General features: G+C 31.3%; 6 protein-coding genes across 6 annotated transcripts; 2 read left to right on the top strand and 4 right to left on the bottom strand.

The window, feature by feature from the left end:
* Positions 1 to 108: 108 nt before the first annotated feature.
* PPL_06568 (senescence-associated domain-containing protein) lies at positions 109 to 1,904 on the bottom strand (the record flags this gene model as incomplete). The annotated part of the gene is made up of 4 exons (XM_020577422.1): positions 109 to 614; positions 673 to 1,282; positions 1,316 to 1,617; positions 1,679 to 1,904. 4 exons carry the CDS (start codon positions 1,902 to 1,904, stop codon positions 109 to 111), a joined length of 1,644 nt encoding a protein of 547 aa, XP_020432650.1.
* A 347-nt stretch (positions 1,905 to 2,251) lies between these two features.
* On the bottom strand, positions 2,252 to 3,890 carry arpC (actin-related protein 3; the record flags this gene model as incomplete). Its single annotated transcript, XM_020577421.1, has 3 exons — positions 2,252 to 3,166; positions 3,279 to 3,567; positions 3,847 to 3,890. The coding sequence occupies 3 exons, from the start codon at positions 3,888 to 3,890 to the stop codon at positions 2,252 to 2,254; spliced, it is 1,248 nt and encodes a 415-aa protein (XP_020432649.1).
* A 988-nt stretch (positions 3,891 to 4,878) lies between these two features.
* Positions 4,879 to 7,579, top strand: HBS1 (Hsp70 subfamily B suppressor 1; the record flags this gene model as incomplete). Its single annotated transcript, XM_020577420.1, has 5 exons — positions 4,879 to 4,918; positions 4,983 to 5,158; positions 5,226 to 5,313; positions 5,450 to 5,758; positions 5,886 to 7,579. The coding sequence occupies 5 exons, from the start codon at positions 4,879 to 4,881 to the stop codon at positions 7,577 to 7,579; spliced, it is 2,307 nt and encodes a 768-aa protein (XP_020432648.1).
* Positions 7,580 to 7,868: 289 nt separating this feature from the next.
* Positions 7,869 to 9,237, top strand: p2xE (putative purinergic receptor; the record flags this gene model as incomplete). The annotated part of the gene is made up of 5 exons (XM_020577419.1): positions 7,869 to 7,910; positions 7,975 to 8,127; positions 8,209 to 8,577; positions 8,645 to 9,007; positions 9,070 to 9,237. 5 exons carry the CDS (start codon positions 7,869 to 7,871, stop codon positions 9,235 to 9,237), a joined length of 1,095 nt encoding a protein of 364 aa, XP_020432647.1.
* A 270-nt stretch (positions 9,238 to 9,507) lies between these two features.
* Positions 9,508 to 9,784, bottom strand: hspc300 (component of SCAR regulatory complex; the record flags this gene model as incomplete). The annotated part of the gene is made up of 2 exons (XM_020577418.1): positions 9,508 to 9,611; positions 9,685 to 9,784. 2 exons carry the CDS (start codon positions 9,782 to 9,784, stop codon positions 9,508 to 9,510), a joined length of 204 nt encoding a protein of 67 aa, XP_020432646.1.
* Positions 9,785 to 10,086: 302 nt separating this feature from the next.
* PPL_06563 (uncharacterized protein) lies at positions 10,087 to 12,984 on the bottom strand (the record flags this gene model as incomplete). Its single annotated transcript, XM_020577417.1, has 4 exons — positions 10,087 to 10,314; positions 10,819 to 11,541; positions 11,836 to 11,930; positions 12,978 to 12,984. The coding sequence occupies 4 exons, from the start codon at positions 12,982 to 12,984 to the stop codon at positions 10,087 to 10,089; spliced, it is 1,053 nt and encodes a 350-aa protein (XP_020432645.1).
* Positions 12,985 to 13,782: the final 798 nt, after the last annotated feature.

The following is a 13,782-nucleotide window of genomic DNA, read 5'->3' as shown; positions in this document are numbered from 1 at the left end:
AAATAATTTTTATAACTTATAAGATCAGTAGATCTAATAAAACTAATTATACCACTATTTAAGTTATAATAATTTTTACAATTGATTTATTTAAATAATTATGTACAATTAATTCTTTTTTAATTTATCTTCTTGTTTTGGCGATGCTTCTGGTGAAGATGATGTTGGTTCTGATTCTAGTTGCTTTAATTCGATTTGGTCGTTCTCTTTGGACTCTGCTTCGTTAATACTGAATTGCTTCTCTGCCACTTGACCACTAGCGTTGGTCATTACTTTAATGGCTACACCCTTGGCGCTACCCAACTGAAGATTCAAGGCAGTATTGATAACGTCTTTTGATATTGAAAAGGTATCGTTTGTGACGTTGGCTACATGTTGACCTAGCTTGTGATTGACCACATCTACAGTGGTATCTGACATCTCCTCTGCGATCTGAGCCAATCCACTAGTTATTGCACCGGATATCGATGTGATTGCTTTGATTGACGATTTTCCCAACTCTGCTGCTGCATTTAAAGTCTCATTGTCATTGCTTGACGATACAGATGTTGGAACAATCATTTTGAAACCAGAGATAATTCCATTTCCAACGGTACCAACTGCATCTGATACCTCTGTAAATTATTCATTAATATGCGCTACTCTAGTTATGTCAATAACCATTTTACTTACTTTCTATCAATAATGATGAATATTGGGCTGCGTATGGTGTAGTTGATTTCAAATAGCCAATTGAGTTTGAGACTACTGGTGAAACTTGCATTGGACTTTTGTTCTTCTCTAGATTACTTTTGAGATAGTACCCGGTGCCTCTAAGTCCGAGAGAAATCATTGTCGATGCTGCCTCAATTGAGGATGCTAATGTCTGACCACCATTATCCAGACTTGTAGACATGTACATTATTGATTTTACAACGAAACTAGCAGACTCTGGTGGTTGCTCACGTACACGTTGCTGCTGTTGTTCTATCTCTCCTTCTTTTCCAGGTGACGGTGCCTGTTCAACAGGGTGGAATACGCCAAAGTAACAAATCTTGCCAAGTTGATTTTCAAAAATATCGATATATACATAAGGAATATCATGTGGAAGCAATACTCCATAGAACTTGTCTTGAGATTGAATTATATAGTTTCCAGGTGCCACTGCGAATACTGGTGTGTCTTTGGTGATGAGGAATCTATGATCTGGCTTACTCTTTTCATCTGAATCGATATCGATTGAATGGTCATCTTTACTGTGGAAGTGAATATCTAGCATATGCAAACAACCATCCTCTGATGCCTTTAATAAATATAATTTTCCATCTCCAATTACTTCTTTATCTATTATTTCATTTATTCCATCTTTATTATTATTGTTGTTTTCATTATTATTATTATTATTATTATTATTATTATTATTATTATTAGATTCTTTCCAACTATATAATGTAACTAAATTAAAAGTTAACAATACTTCATTTTTATTATTGTTACTATTATTATCGTTCTTGTTGTTGTTATTATTATTATTTATTTCTTTTTCCAACATTATTGCTTTTGTGTGTATCAAATGATTTCTAACATTTATACTATAATTTAAGAACTCTGACAATGCTGTGTATTGTGTATTATCCCCTTTTATTAAATTAATTAATATTATTAGAAATTTTATAAAACTTTTCTTCAATTTGCTTACTTTCAATTATATTCTCAATTATATCGATTGTGGTATTGTATCTATCAATAGCAAAACTAAACTTACTATCAATGGTACTATTATTATTTTTGTTGTTCACCAATTCAGAGTCATTGGTCTCCAAAAATGTTAAAAAATTGGATATATATAGATCTGTTTCTGCTTGTGTTTGTCTGCAAGAATTTATTAATATATCAACAGGATTATTATTGTTGTAAATTTTCATTACTACTTATAATTTAATAGATCTTTGTTCAATTTAATAAATTTGCTTTTTTTAAATGAATTTTCAAGAATTCTTGTGTGAAAAAAAAATCTAAAAAATTAAAATAAATTTAAATTTAATAAATATTATTATTTTATTATTTATATATATAAATATATATTATTGTTTTTTTTTTTTTCTTTTTTTTTTTTTTTTTGTTGTTACACTATAATGTTTATTTTGGTTATTTTTTCAGTTTTTGATGCGGTGATTTAAATTATTATTGACATTATTGAGGTTATAATAACAATAATAATTGTTGTTGTTGTTGTTGATGATTGATTCTTCTTATTTCTTTTTCATTTTTTTTAAGCAGTTGAGAAGACTGGATTATGTCTGCAAATGCTTGGACCAATCTCGTCGTATTTAGCCTTGGTGTGACACAAGTTGTAGAAATCTGGGGTGGAGGCCAACATGGAACCACCGAACCATACGGCGTAACGTTGACGGTTGTGGGAGACGACGTTGACTTCCAATGGGACAGCCTTGATCTTACCACCAGAGAGTTCTTCGGAACGCTTGATACGGAAGTCGACAGAACGCTTGATATCTCTTTGCAATCTTCTACCAAAGTCCTTGAACATGGTGCTACCACCAGAGAGAACGATGTTCTTGTAGAGACCACGACGACAATCGATTGGACACGATTGGATGGTGTCATCGACAACCTTTGGTAATGGTGTCAAAAAGTCGGATGAGATGATCTCTGGGTTGAAGAAAATCTCTGGACCGAGGAAACGCTCGTAACCGACGTCGTATGAGAATGGACGGTTGGTGACAGCGTCGGCAGCTTGGATTGGCTTGATCCACTTGTCTGGCTCGGCATCGTACTTGGCAAACTCCTTGACCAAGTCTGGACAGACATAACTGTATTGCTCCTTGACACGCTTGGCAATTTCGAGTGATTCAGCTGGTGGGATGTTTGGCTCACGCTCTCTCATGATTTGTTGAACGAAACCAGTGATATCTCTACCGGCAATTGGGATGTGCTTGATCGATGAACCAATAACGTAACCTTCAGCTACTGGAATGACGTGAGTGACACCATCACCAGAGTCAATGACAGTACCGGTCAAGGTACGATCGGCATTCTTCAATGTCCAGGTGGCAGCAAGAGCCAACACTGCTTGTACTGCAATATATAATCCTGGAACGTTGAATGTCTCAAACATAATCTCTGCAGTGAATTCACGATTCTCTGGTGCATTTAAGGGTGGTTCAGTCTTTTAAATTTGAGAAAACAAAAAAAATATTATATTTTATAGAAAAATAGAAATGTTGATTTTGTTAGTTTAATGTAATCATGATTAGGTATTGTTATTATTATCAACTTACCAAAAGGAAATAGTGATCCTCTGGTTCACAACGCAAGTATTTGAAGATACATTGCTCCCAATATTGTTCCATGTGTGTCCAGTTTTGAATTTGACCATGACGGATTGGATTAGTGATATCGTAGGTCTTTGAGTTGGCAACAGCTTCATCACCAATAAAAAAGTCTAAATCTTCGACACCCTTCTTCATTGAAGCAGCTGTTTGCTTACCCTTTGATGATTGAGTTGCGATGGTTGATGGAATAATGAATGATGGATCATCGTTACCTGCATAACCCATTTTGGTATAACTATATAGTTTAAAACAAATAGAATATATTAGTATTCCTCATTGCCCATACATTTCACTTGACTCTTTGATTAACGCTTTTAAATCGACGAACTTCAACTATTCAGTTTCAAAAGTTCGAACTTTAACGATGTACTTTTTTTACCATATCCATTTAATATTGTGTTGAACTGTACTTTGGTTGTAAAAGTTGAATTCATTCATTTTGAACAGAGTCGATTGTCATCTAAAGCTTGTGTGAAGTCAAGTAAAATCGAGTTGGTAGATATTCGATACATACCCGGTACCATTATCGATGACAACTGCTGGAAGTCCTGAATTCATTTTTATATATAGTTGGTTGGTTGGTGTTGAGAGAAATGTCTACAAATTAATTATAATATACAACAGGGTTGGTTTTGTTTTGTTTTGTTTTTTTTTTTTTTTTTTGAAAGGTGTTGATTTTTGATTACTGAATATATATCTTTTAGTCTTTTGTTTGAAATAAATAAGTATTAATCAAAAAATGATTTGATTGAAAACAAAAAAAAAAGATAATTATTTTGTAATTGGTGATGTTATAGTTTTGGTAAATTCTATGAGAGTTTGGTGTGGGTGTGCATCAGAAAAGAATGATGAGCCAATGTTCAAAAAAAAATTAAAAAAAAATTGAAAAAAATTAAAAATTTTCAAAAAAATACAATAATGAAAAAAAAAGCCACAGTTATCTATTAAAAAACCCATCAAAATTGCTTTATTATGTAAAAACCCACAACCAACATCAACAAAAAAAGAAAATATAAATTTTAAAATAAAAAAAATGAACAACAATTTTTTCTTCCAAAGTCAATCATTAATGGTTATCATAATATTAAAACCAAAGTTTTTTTCACTCAAGAGAAATATCTTTAATTTTAATATTAATTTTTTGTAAATTTGCAAACAGAGATAAAAAATTAAAAATAAATATACAGATAAATATAATTTTATTTGTTAATTGTTTGAATTATTTTTATTAAGTTGCAAAAAAACTAATTGCAGGATCAATGAATCAATGAATATGAACTTTAGATTAAAATATGTGAAACATGAATCTTATTATTTCTATGTCTTTCGAATCACTACACTTATCGATCTGTAATATCTATCTGTTCGGTGGTGTGGGATGAATTTAAAATTTTTTTTTTTTTTTTTTCTTTGTTTATTTTTGACTTTTTTTTTTTTTTTTTTTTTATTAATTTTTTTAATTTTTTAATTATTTAATATATCTTGTTGTGTTGTTTTGTTTTGACCGATCAATCAAATAAAAATTATAAAGATAGATTAAAGAATAATGTCAAGACATAGATATTTAAAGAATTTAACGGATGATGGTAAATAAATAGTGTTGTATTTAACTTGGCAGCAGTTCACTAAGTTTAGTTTTTATATTTATAGATTATGGAAACTATGACGATGAGGATGACTATTCAGAGGAGGAAGCAGTAGGAGGTCAACAAAACAATGATGATTTCGACGATGAGGTGTATGATGTCTACGATATGGTAATCGAAGCAATTCCTGACATTGCATTGGAAGAGATCTACGATGTATTGACAGACTATGACTTTGATGTTTGACAAAGCAGTCGATCACTTTTTGAATCTTGCTGACAATCCATCTGCAAACAGCAACAAAAAGAAACAACAACCAAAACAACAAGCACCAAAGCAGCAACAACAACAACAACAGGCTAAACAGACAAACAATAATAACAACAATAGTAAAGGTATGTTAAATTATAGAAAAAAACAAACAAAATGTGAAAAAAAACATATATATATATATATGTTTAATTTCTTTTTATTTATTTCAATTCAAATTGTTGATTGACTTTGTTTTGTAAAATATAATATTATGTAAAGATGATATCAATAATAATTATGTTGGTGGTGGATTGCCTAATGTATCAAATTTAACAAAGATCAATGTTGTTAGTAGACAACAAAGACAACATTCGAGTAATTACAAACCATCAGAGTTAGCATTGAATCTCTGTGAAATGTCACCAACTAAAATCGTGAAACCAGAGAGTTTAGCGATATCACAGTTCAACTCAATGTCATTGTATGATCGTGACAATGACAAAGACGATCCAATCACACCCTACAACTTTGAAGATCCATCACCCGATGACATCATTCTATTCAAACAAAAACAAGCATTTAAACCAAGTAATCTATCACTCATTCTATATTTTGTTCTACTCTCTGTGTGTTTATTAATTTTAGTTTGTTTTGTTATTGCCCAACATCTTGAGTGGTTAACTAATTAATCTATTGCTATAATTTATATTTATAGGTGGGAATCAAAGTAAATCGATTCAAAAGAATCAAAATGTAAATCAATCGGCATCAAAGAATATAAATACAAATCAACTAAGTGATGGATTAAAGAATATAAATATTAAGAAGCAAACGCAGCAACAATCGAGAACACCTTATAATACACCAACAGGATCGATTTCTTCAGAGATGGCAGGCTCACCGTCAGACTCTGATTTGAATATGGCAGCGGCTGCAAACCTGAGTGCTTCACAAGGAAATATCAATGTTCACAAGAATGTGAAACAACACTCTGCTTCTCGAAAGAAGGAGTTGGAAGAGTTGGTGCACAATTCATTTGCTACCACCAACAACAAGCCACATTTGAATATGGTAGTGATTGGACATGTAGATGCTGGAAAGTCAACTACAATGGGTCACTTGCTGTATAAGCTTGGCTATGTAGACCAGAGAACTATCAGTAAATTCGAGAGAGAGGCAAACAACATTGGTAAGGGTTCATTCCACTTTGCTTGGGTGTTGGATGAGCACCAAGAAGAGCGTGAGCGTGGTGTGACAATGGACGTGTGTGTTCGTTACTTTGAGACCGAACACCGTAAGATTACATTGCTGGACGCTCCAGGACATAGAGATTTCGTACCCAACATGATCAGTGGAACGACACAAGCCGATGTTGCTATCCTCCTGATCAACGCATCAGAGTTTGAGGCTGGATTTTCATCGGAAGGACAGACCAAGGAACATGCACTCCTCGCCAAAAGTCTTGGAATCATGCAGCTCATTGTCGCTATCAACAAGATGGACTTGGTAGACTGGTCCGAAGAACGTTACAACTACATCACAGAGACATTAAAGCAATTCTTGGTATCTGCCAAATTCAATGAGAAGAATCTTTATTTCATGCCAATCAGTGGATTCAAAGGTGATAATTTGATCGAGAAGATAGCTGATCCACGTTGTTCATGGTACACCGGTAACACTCTAGTACAACAGATCGATAGTTTCAGTGTTGGTGAGCGTCTTATTAACAAACCATTTAGAATGGGTGTCAACGATATTTATAAAACCAACTCGAAGGGCTCAGTTTTGGTCGGTGGAAAGATCGAGGCAGGTGTGCTGGGTGTTGGCGATAAGTTACTGATCTCACCAGGCAATGAGCTCTGCACAGTCAAGGCGATCCGCAGAGCACATAACGATTCGGATTGGGCAGTTGGTGGTGATAATATCGATTTGTCACTGGCGATCGACGTCACCAATATCTTGCGTTTGGGAAGCATCCTTAGCGACCCCGAAAAGCCAATCCAGGTATCCAAGCGATTCTTGGCACAGATTGTCACATTCACATTGCCGCTCCCGATTACCAATGGTTATCAAGCGGTGTTTCACGCTCACTCTATGGAGGAGCCAGCCACCATTACCAAACTACTCTCACTTCTCGACAACAGTGGAGGTGTCTCCAAAAAGAAGCCACGTTGTGTATCGGACGGCATGACAGCGTTGGTCGAAGTTCAACTCACCAGACTGGCGTGTCTCGAATTATACAGCTCCTATAGACAACTCGGTAGATTTACACTACGTGAATCTGGTAAAACAATAGCAGCTGGAATTATCACAGAGTTTTTGGATGTAGATAAAGCAACTTTAAATTCATCTTCTTCTTCAACATCAACAACAACATCGACATCATCCTCAATAACATCAAAAAATTGAAACAAATAACAGATAATATATTAAAATATATCATATTTAAAAAGAGTGATTGTAAGGCCAATGCCAACTCATAACCGTGTGTTTGCATCATTTTACCACACGTTTTTATTAATTTACATTTTTTTAAATTATTTTGTTTTCAGATTTTTTTTTTTGTCAAATCCAACTTCTCCTTTGATTATTCTTTCAATCTTGATATTCCTTTGTTTATTTGTTAAACAATTTAAATAAATAATATATTTAAATCAATGTCATCAATAGTTTAATTTTAACAGTAAAAATTTAAAGTATGGGCTTAGCTGATTTATTTACTTCTTATGAAACTGAGAAGGTATGTTTAATTGACCTTATATTTAATTTAAATTTATCTAACATTTATATTATCATAATATTAGATTGTTAAAATCAAAGATAAAAGACTCAAAATTCTTCATATTATATTTTTATTTGCAATTTTCGTGTATATATTTATTTTTAATATTGTATTAGATAAAAGCTATCTATCTATAGAGTTGCCTATTGGTACCATTCGTACCTCTTTGCAAGCAGTAAGTTTTCTAAATGAAAGTAATAGTAAGATGTGTGAGTGTTAACACTTTTTAAAAAAAACAATATTTTATAAAACTTAGCCACAAGCAAGATCAAGTGAATTACCATATTGTTTAAACAGTACAAACATCATATTCAATGGATTTCCAACAATGCAATGTGCCTATTGGGATGAAGAGTTGATTGTTTATCCTCCAACAGCCGACTACTCGATGTTCGTGTCGACACGTGTCACCACAGAGGTACAAGACACCCCCAACTGCGATCTGACTAGCTTGAATTGCACATTCGAATCGTTCAACACTACCAATCTCTTTATTGCCGACATTGACAATTTCACTATTCTCCTCGATCACACACTCTCAGCACCTTCACATGACATCCAATTCAACGCACGTGAGTTGCCTGGTCAACTTTTAGATACCGACGGTAAACCATGGACACCACCTGTATGTTATATGTAAACAGCTAGTTGGATGAGCAAATTATTCTAACCACAATCTGTAATTACTTTAGCCACCAAGCGTTGTTGGTCAAAAAGGATTGTTTGACATTTTGACTTTGGATACTATTTTAGAGGCAGCTGGCATCGATTCATTGGATGACATGAGTTTAAGTAATTCTTCAAGATCGATTAGAGATGACGGTATTATTTTACTGGTGTTTATAGATTATAGTAATGTCTATACTTATAATACCAACAACTATCGTTATACCTACCGTTTCAAAGCAATAAAGGATACAAAGTTCAAGATCATGGAGCCTATATATGGATCTGATCTGCAACATCGTTTCGTGCTGAATCGACACGGAGTGAAGCTGATATTCTTACAAACCGGTCAAATCGGTGCATTCGATTTTCAAACCTTACTTTTAAATGTAAATATCTCTGACAGTAGACAAAACTTATCATTTATACTTATTTTTTTAATTATATTCAGTTTGTATCAGGTTTAGGATTGTTAGCAGTTGCAACTTTTATTGTAGAGAATATTGTTATGAAGATCTTACCACAGAGAGATGAATATCATTCATTAAAATATCAAGTTCATGTATTGGATGTCGAGCAACCAAGTGAAACGCTTACCTATCAGGCAATCAGTGATTAATTAATTATATTCTCATTTTTATAAATATTTATTTACAAAATTAAAAACAAGGTTTATCTTAAATCTATTTTACAATGTTTATTTTTTGTTGTGTTTGATTGGTTGGTTGGTTGGCTGGTTAAATGAGATTGTATACCATGTGAACTTATTATATAGTTACAAATCTATTACTCTTATTTTTGATTGATTCACTTGATATTGTTGCGGTTGTTATGATAATGTTAAAGTTATAGGTTTACTCTATCTATTATATATGATCTATATTTCAATCTATTCGGAGACAGTCTTGAAAGATGCTTCTAAATAATCTACCTGTCTCTCTAATGTTAAAATCTTTTCATTTACAGTTGCTAATTTATTTCTAGTTGATAGTTCTACAAATGAGTTGTTTAATCACAATGTTAGAACAATTATATGATTGTTATAATACATGTTGATGATACATACCAAACTTATTTAAGAAATCGATAATCTTTTGTATATTTAATGTTACACTCTCAATGAATTCTCTCTCCTCCCAATCTTTTTGAATAGGTGCCTTTGTCATTTTATTATAATATAGTATGCTGTTGCTGCTGATATGGTATTATTATAAAGTTGATTAAATATATAAATTATAATAATATAAATTTTAAATAAAAAAATCTTGCTTTTTGACATAGCTTCGATCAGATGGTTTTTTTTTTTTTTTTTAAAAAAAAAATTGTGTCCAACAATAAAAGAAAATTAAATAATAAAAAATGTATGATTATATTCGATTTGCTATCATTTTATTCTCTTTGTTATAGGTTTTTTTCTTTTATATATTGTATTTAAAAATTTGAAGAGGTATGATTTATTACTATATAATTATTTATTCCATCTACGACGATAATATAAAAACTTTAAATTTGGATAGGTTTTTTCGATTGCTCGATTGTCATCTCTATTCTCTGAAATTTGATTGCCATATGTGTGCACCGATACATTATAGATCTTCTTGGCGTAGTTTGCAACGGGGTCAGCTCGGTAGGTTCCATGTAATGGACCAGGGCTGAATCGATGTTTCGATTTGATATGTATGTAGCCAGTGGGTCTCTGTTCGTTAGAATACATATACTGGTCAAACTTCTCATGAAATATGAAACGATTTATCGATGACGATCTGGATGCCACTTCGAATGTTTTCGCCAGACCGCGACCAACATCTATGTTTTCAATTGATTGATTCTTGGCCAACACACGATTCAAAAACGGTCTACAATCCATGTAGAGAGTGTGTACCTTACACTCTGGTGAGCATAACAGTTTCTCCAACTCTATTTGCTCATCTCTCTTGACGATGGTCCACAATATGAGTTTGGTGATGTTCTTAAAGATACTACTGATCATCGGAATTCGTTCCAAGCTAATATTGGTAAAACCGAGGGTGGTAACTTGACTCTGGTTTGTTCGGAATTTAAGGCCACTAAAGAGTTTTGGAAGTTTCAACTTTTTCAAAGAGTTTGATATGAATATAGAGCGAAAGTCAATTCTTTCAAAATAACATTTTATTAAATTGAGTGATGTCAGTCGTGGTATTTGTTGTAAAGCCTGAAATACATTGATGTTGTTAATTGTTGCACCACAGATTTGTACTGATTCAAGATTTGGCATCAATTGAATCATTGATTTGGTTTGTTGTATTAACATAGGTTTGTTCTTCATGACGATTAATTTTAGTTTGTAGACATGGTTGAAGATTAATACCAATTCAGCTTTCGTTGACTTGCTTGCAATTTCCTTTAAGATATCTAAAGACATTGTTAGATGACTGATAATCTTGAGTATGGAATGTTGATTTAAATAATGATTTTTTATCTCCACTCCTACTGTATCTGGATTGCTATGATCACCAAATATTTGAAAACTTTCAATTTGAAAGCGAGTGAATAACGTTGAAATCAGTTGGAACAACTCTTTGCAAACCAATGCAATAGAAAATAACCATCGGTAGTTAGAAAAAAGTTGATCTGTATTCGTATTGAAAATGATATCATCATTCCAGATATCTTGAATTATTTGATAGATTATCAAAGTTGGTAATCTATATCCAACTGTTCCACGAAAATATTGTTGGATCGGGTTGTTTGCAATTAATTTTGATTTCAAATCAATAATTTGTTGTTGATACTGAATGATAGCATTGATAAGCATATCTTTTCTAATATGACTATGTTTTAATGAGTATGCTTTCACTATTTCAACCAATTCTTCCCTCTTCATTTTCTCAAGTTCATTTATATTATAATTTATTTGTTTATCTAATATTTCTTTTGTTGTCATCTTTTAAAAATATATTTTTTAAAAAAATGATCAATAAACAAATATTCTAAATAAGAATTGTGTTTCTCTTTGTACTATCCTACAATGATTTTGGCGGTCTCCTTGGTACAGAAAAAAATATTAATTTATTAATTAATAAATAGGGTTAATATGATGAAGGTGTGTTTTTATGCAATTTTGCATTTCAAAGAATCGCAAATGAAGTTCGAAAAAAATATATTAATATTTATTGTTTAATTATATTGGTGTATTGATGTTTTTTTTCATTACAAAGGATCAAGTGATTAAAGATACTATGAGAGTGAAAGCTTCAGATGTTGCAAGAACAAGACATAACCACATATATGTTGACGATAATGATCGAGACAAACATACGTTCAACATCTCTACTTTCTCAAATAAAAATAAAAAAAACTTATTTAGATAGTTTATTTATAATTATTAATTAATTGTAATTCTCGTTGTTTACATTGTTAAGTTAGATAGTAGAGGAATAGCATCACTTTGCAGAGTTTCTAAATGATTTAATCGATTATTGTAATTGTCGCCAAACTGTCATCTCTGGACCAGAAAAAGATTACAACTATTCGTGCCAACAACAAGGTCCAATATGTTCTTCAAGCACAGTAAGTGTGGTCAGTGGAGCAGATGTCTTATTCAAAGATCTTTTACCTCCAAAAGAATTCAAAAATGCCTTGAATATCTGTGTATGATCACCATTTTTATTGATCTAATATCATTAAAGTTTAAAAATATTAGTAAATCAATTAATAAATGATAGTATAGTATTTAGTTTATTGAAATTATATAGGATTTATGAATAAATAAATAAATATATGTCAATGAATGAGAAAACTAATGAGTGATTGATTAAACGAATTATATAAATTAATGAATAAATAAAATGAGCTATTTGAATTGAGAATCAATTTCAATTGTAGATCAAGTGTGAATAATCGTGATGAGCATTCAGTAATTTGAAATCATTAGTGTATAGGATTGTATAATAAAAGTATAGGTTTCTCTGTTATGTTATTTTTAATGATTGTGTAATTGTGATTCAAGATAGTTGATATAAGATTATTTTGTTGGTGTGTAATTATGTTAAAGTTTAATATTTGGTAATCCAAGTTGTCTGAATCATGATTAATATTGTATTTTGTCTATAGACAAGTTAAATCGATATAATATTGAATAAAAAACAGTAAAGATAGAGTGTAGATTAAATAAGAATAAAAGTTAACTAACCTTTCAAATTATCTTTACAAGAGTTGCATGATAATAGAGGTCAATATAAAATATGCTAATTTTTGTTTTACTATAGTTAAATGATAAATGATTGTAAGTTGTTGTTAACAATTAAAATAATAAAATATTACTTTTGATGTTCAGTGTTAATGATCAATAAATTTCTTTTTTTTTTTTTTTTTTTTTACTTTTCATTTTAAATCTTTATAGATCTTGATATCATTATCAATAATAATAATAATATCAATATTTATTTAATAATTTTAAAAGATGTTACATCTTTAGAATATAATAAATTATTTAAAGAAAGTAATGAGTCATAAGATTCAATTCAAATGTAAGCTCAGTAAATGATTTCAGTATTGTTTGTCTATTATATTGTCTCACTCTTCAAGTTTACTTTTTGTATTCTAAAAAGATACATATTGAACAGTAATATTGAGATAATGATCATTCCTATAATGCTAAACTAAACTAACAAACTAATTTTAATTAATTAATAGATACACAATATGCAACTTTTGGTTAGATATCTTTTGTTGACAGCAATGTCAATATATTAGTTGAGTGGTGGTTGGTTCTGATGAATGAAGATTAGATATTAGATTGACTATACTCTCAAAGATAGATACTTATTTTAGAAGCTATATGAGATAGGACAATAGCGGTGATCGACTCTTTGGCTAAGATGTGAAACACTTTGATAAAAGTCAATGCAGTCACTACCATCTGACAAGAAGATATGGTCAATATCGAGCAAGAGTGATCGAATGTTCCAAATAATTTACATTTGGATTACAATTATCGACATCAACAATCTTTAAATTGCTACAGATAGATTAACAGTAAGAGAAACATTAATTTATTAATTAATAGAATGTTACTAAACATTTATTGATTATAATTTAGGAAATTATGGTGCATATCAACAACAGCAACATCAACAACAAGTTGAATATGAACAACAGCAACAGCAACAGCAACAGCAACAGC

This window comes from Heterostelium album (assembly GCF_000004825.1).
Source record: "Heterostelium album PN500 unplaced genomic scaffold PPL_scaffold6, whole genome shotgun sequence".
Taxonomy (NCBI): domain Eukaryota; phylum Evosea; class Eumycetozoa; order Acytosteliales; family Acytosteliaceae; genus Heterostelium; species Heterostelium album.
This window is presented reverse-complemented; position numbering and strand designations above follow the sequence as displayed.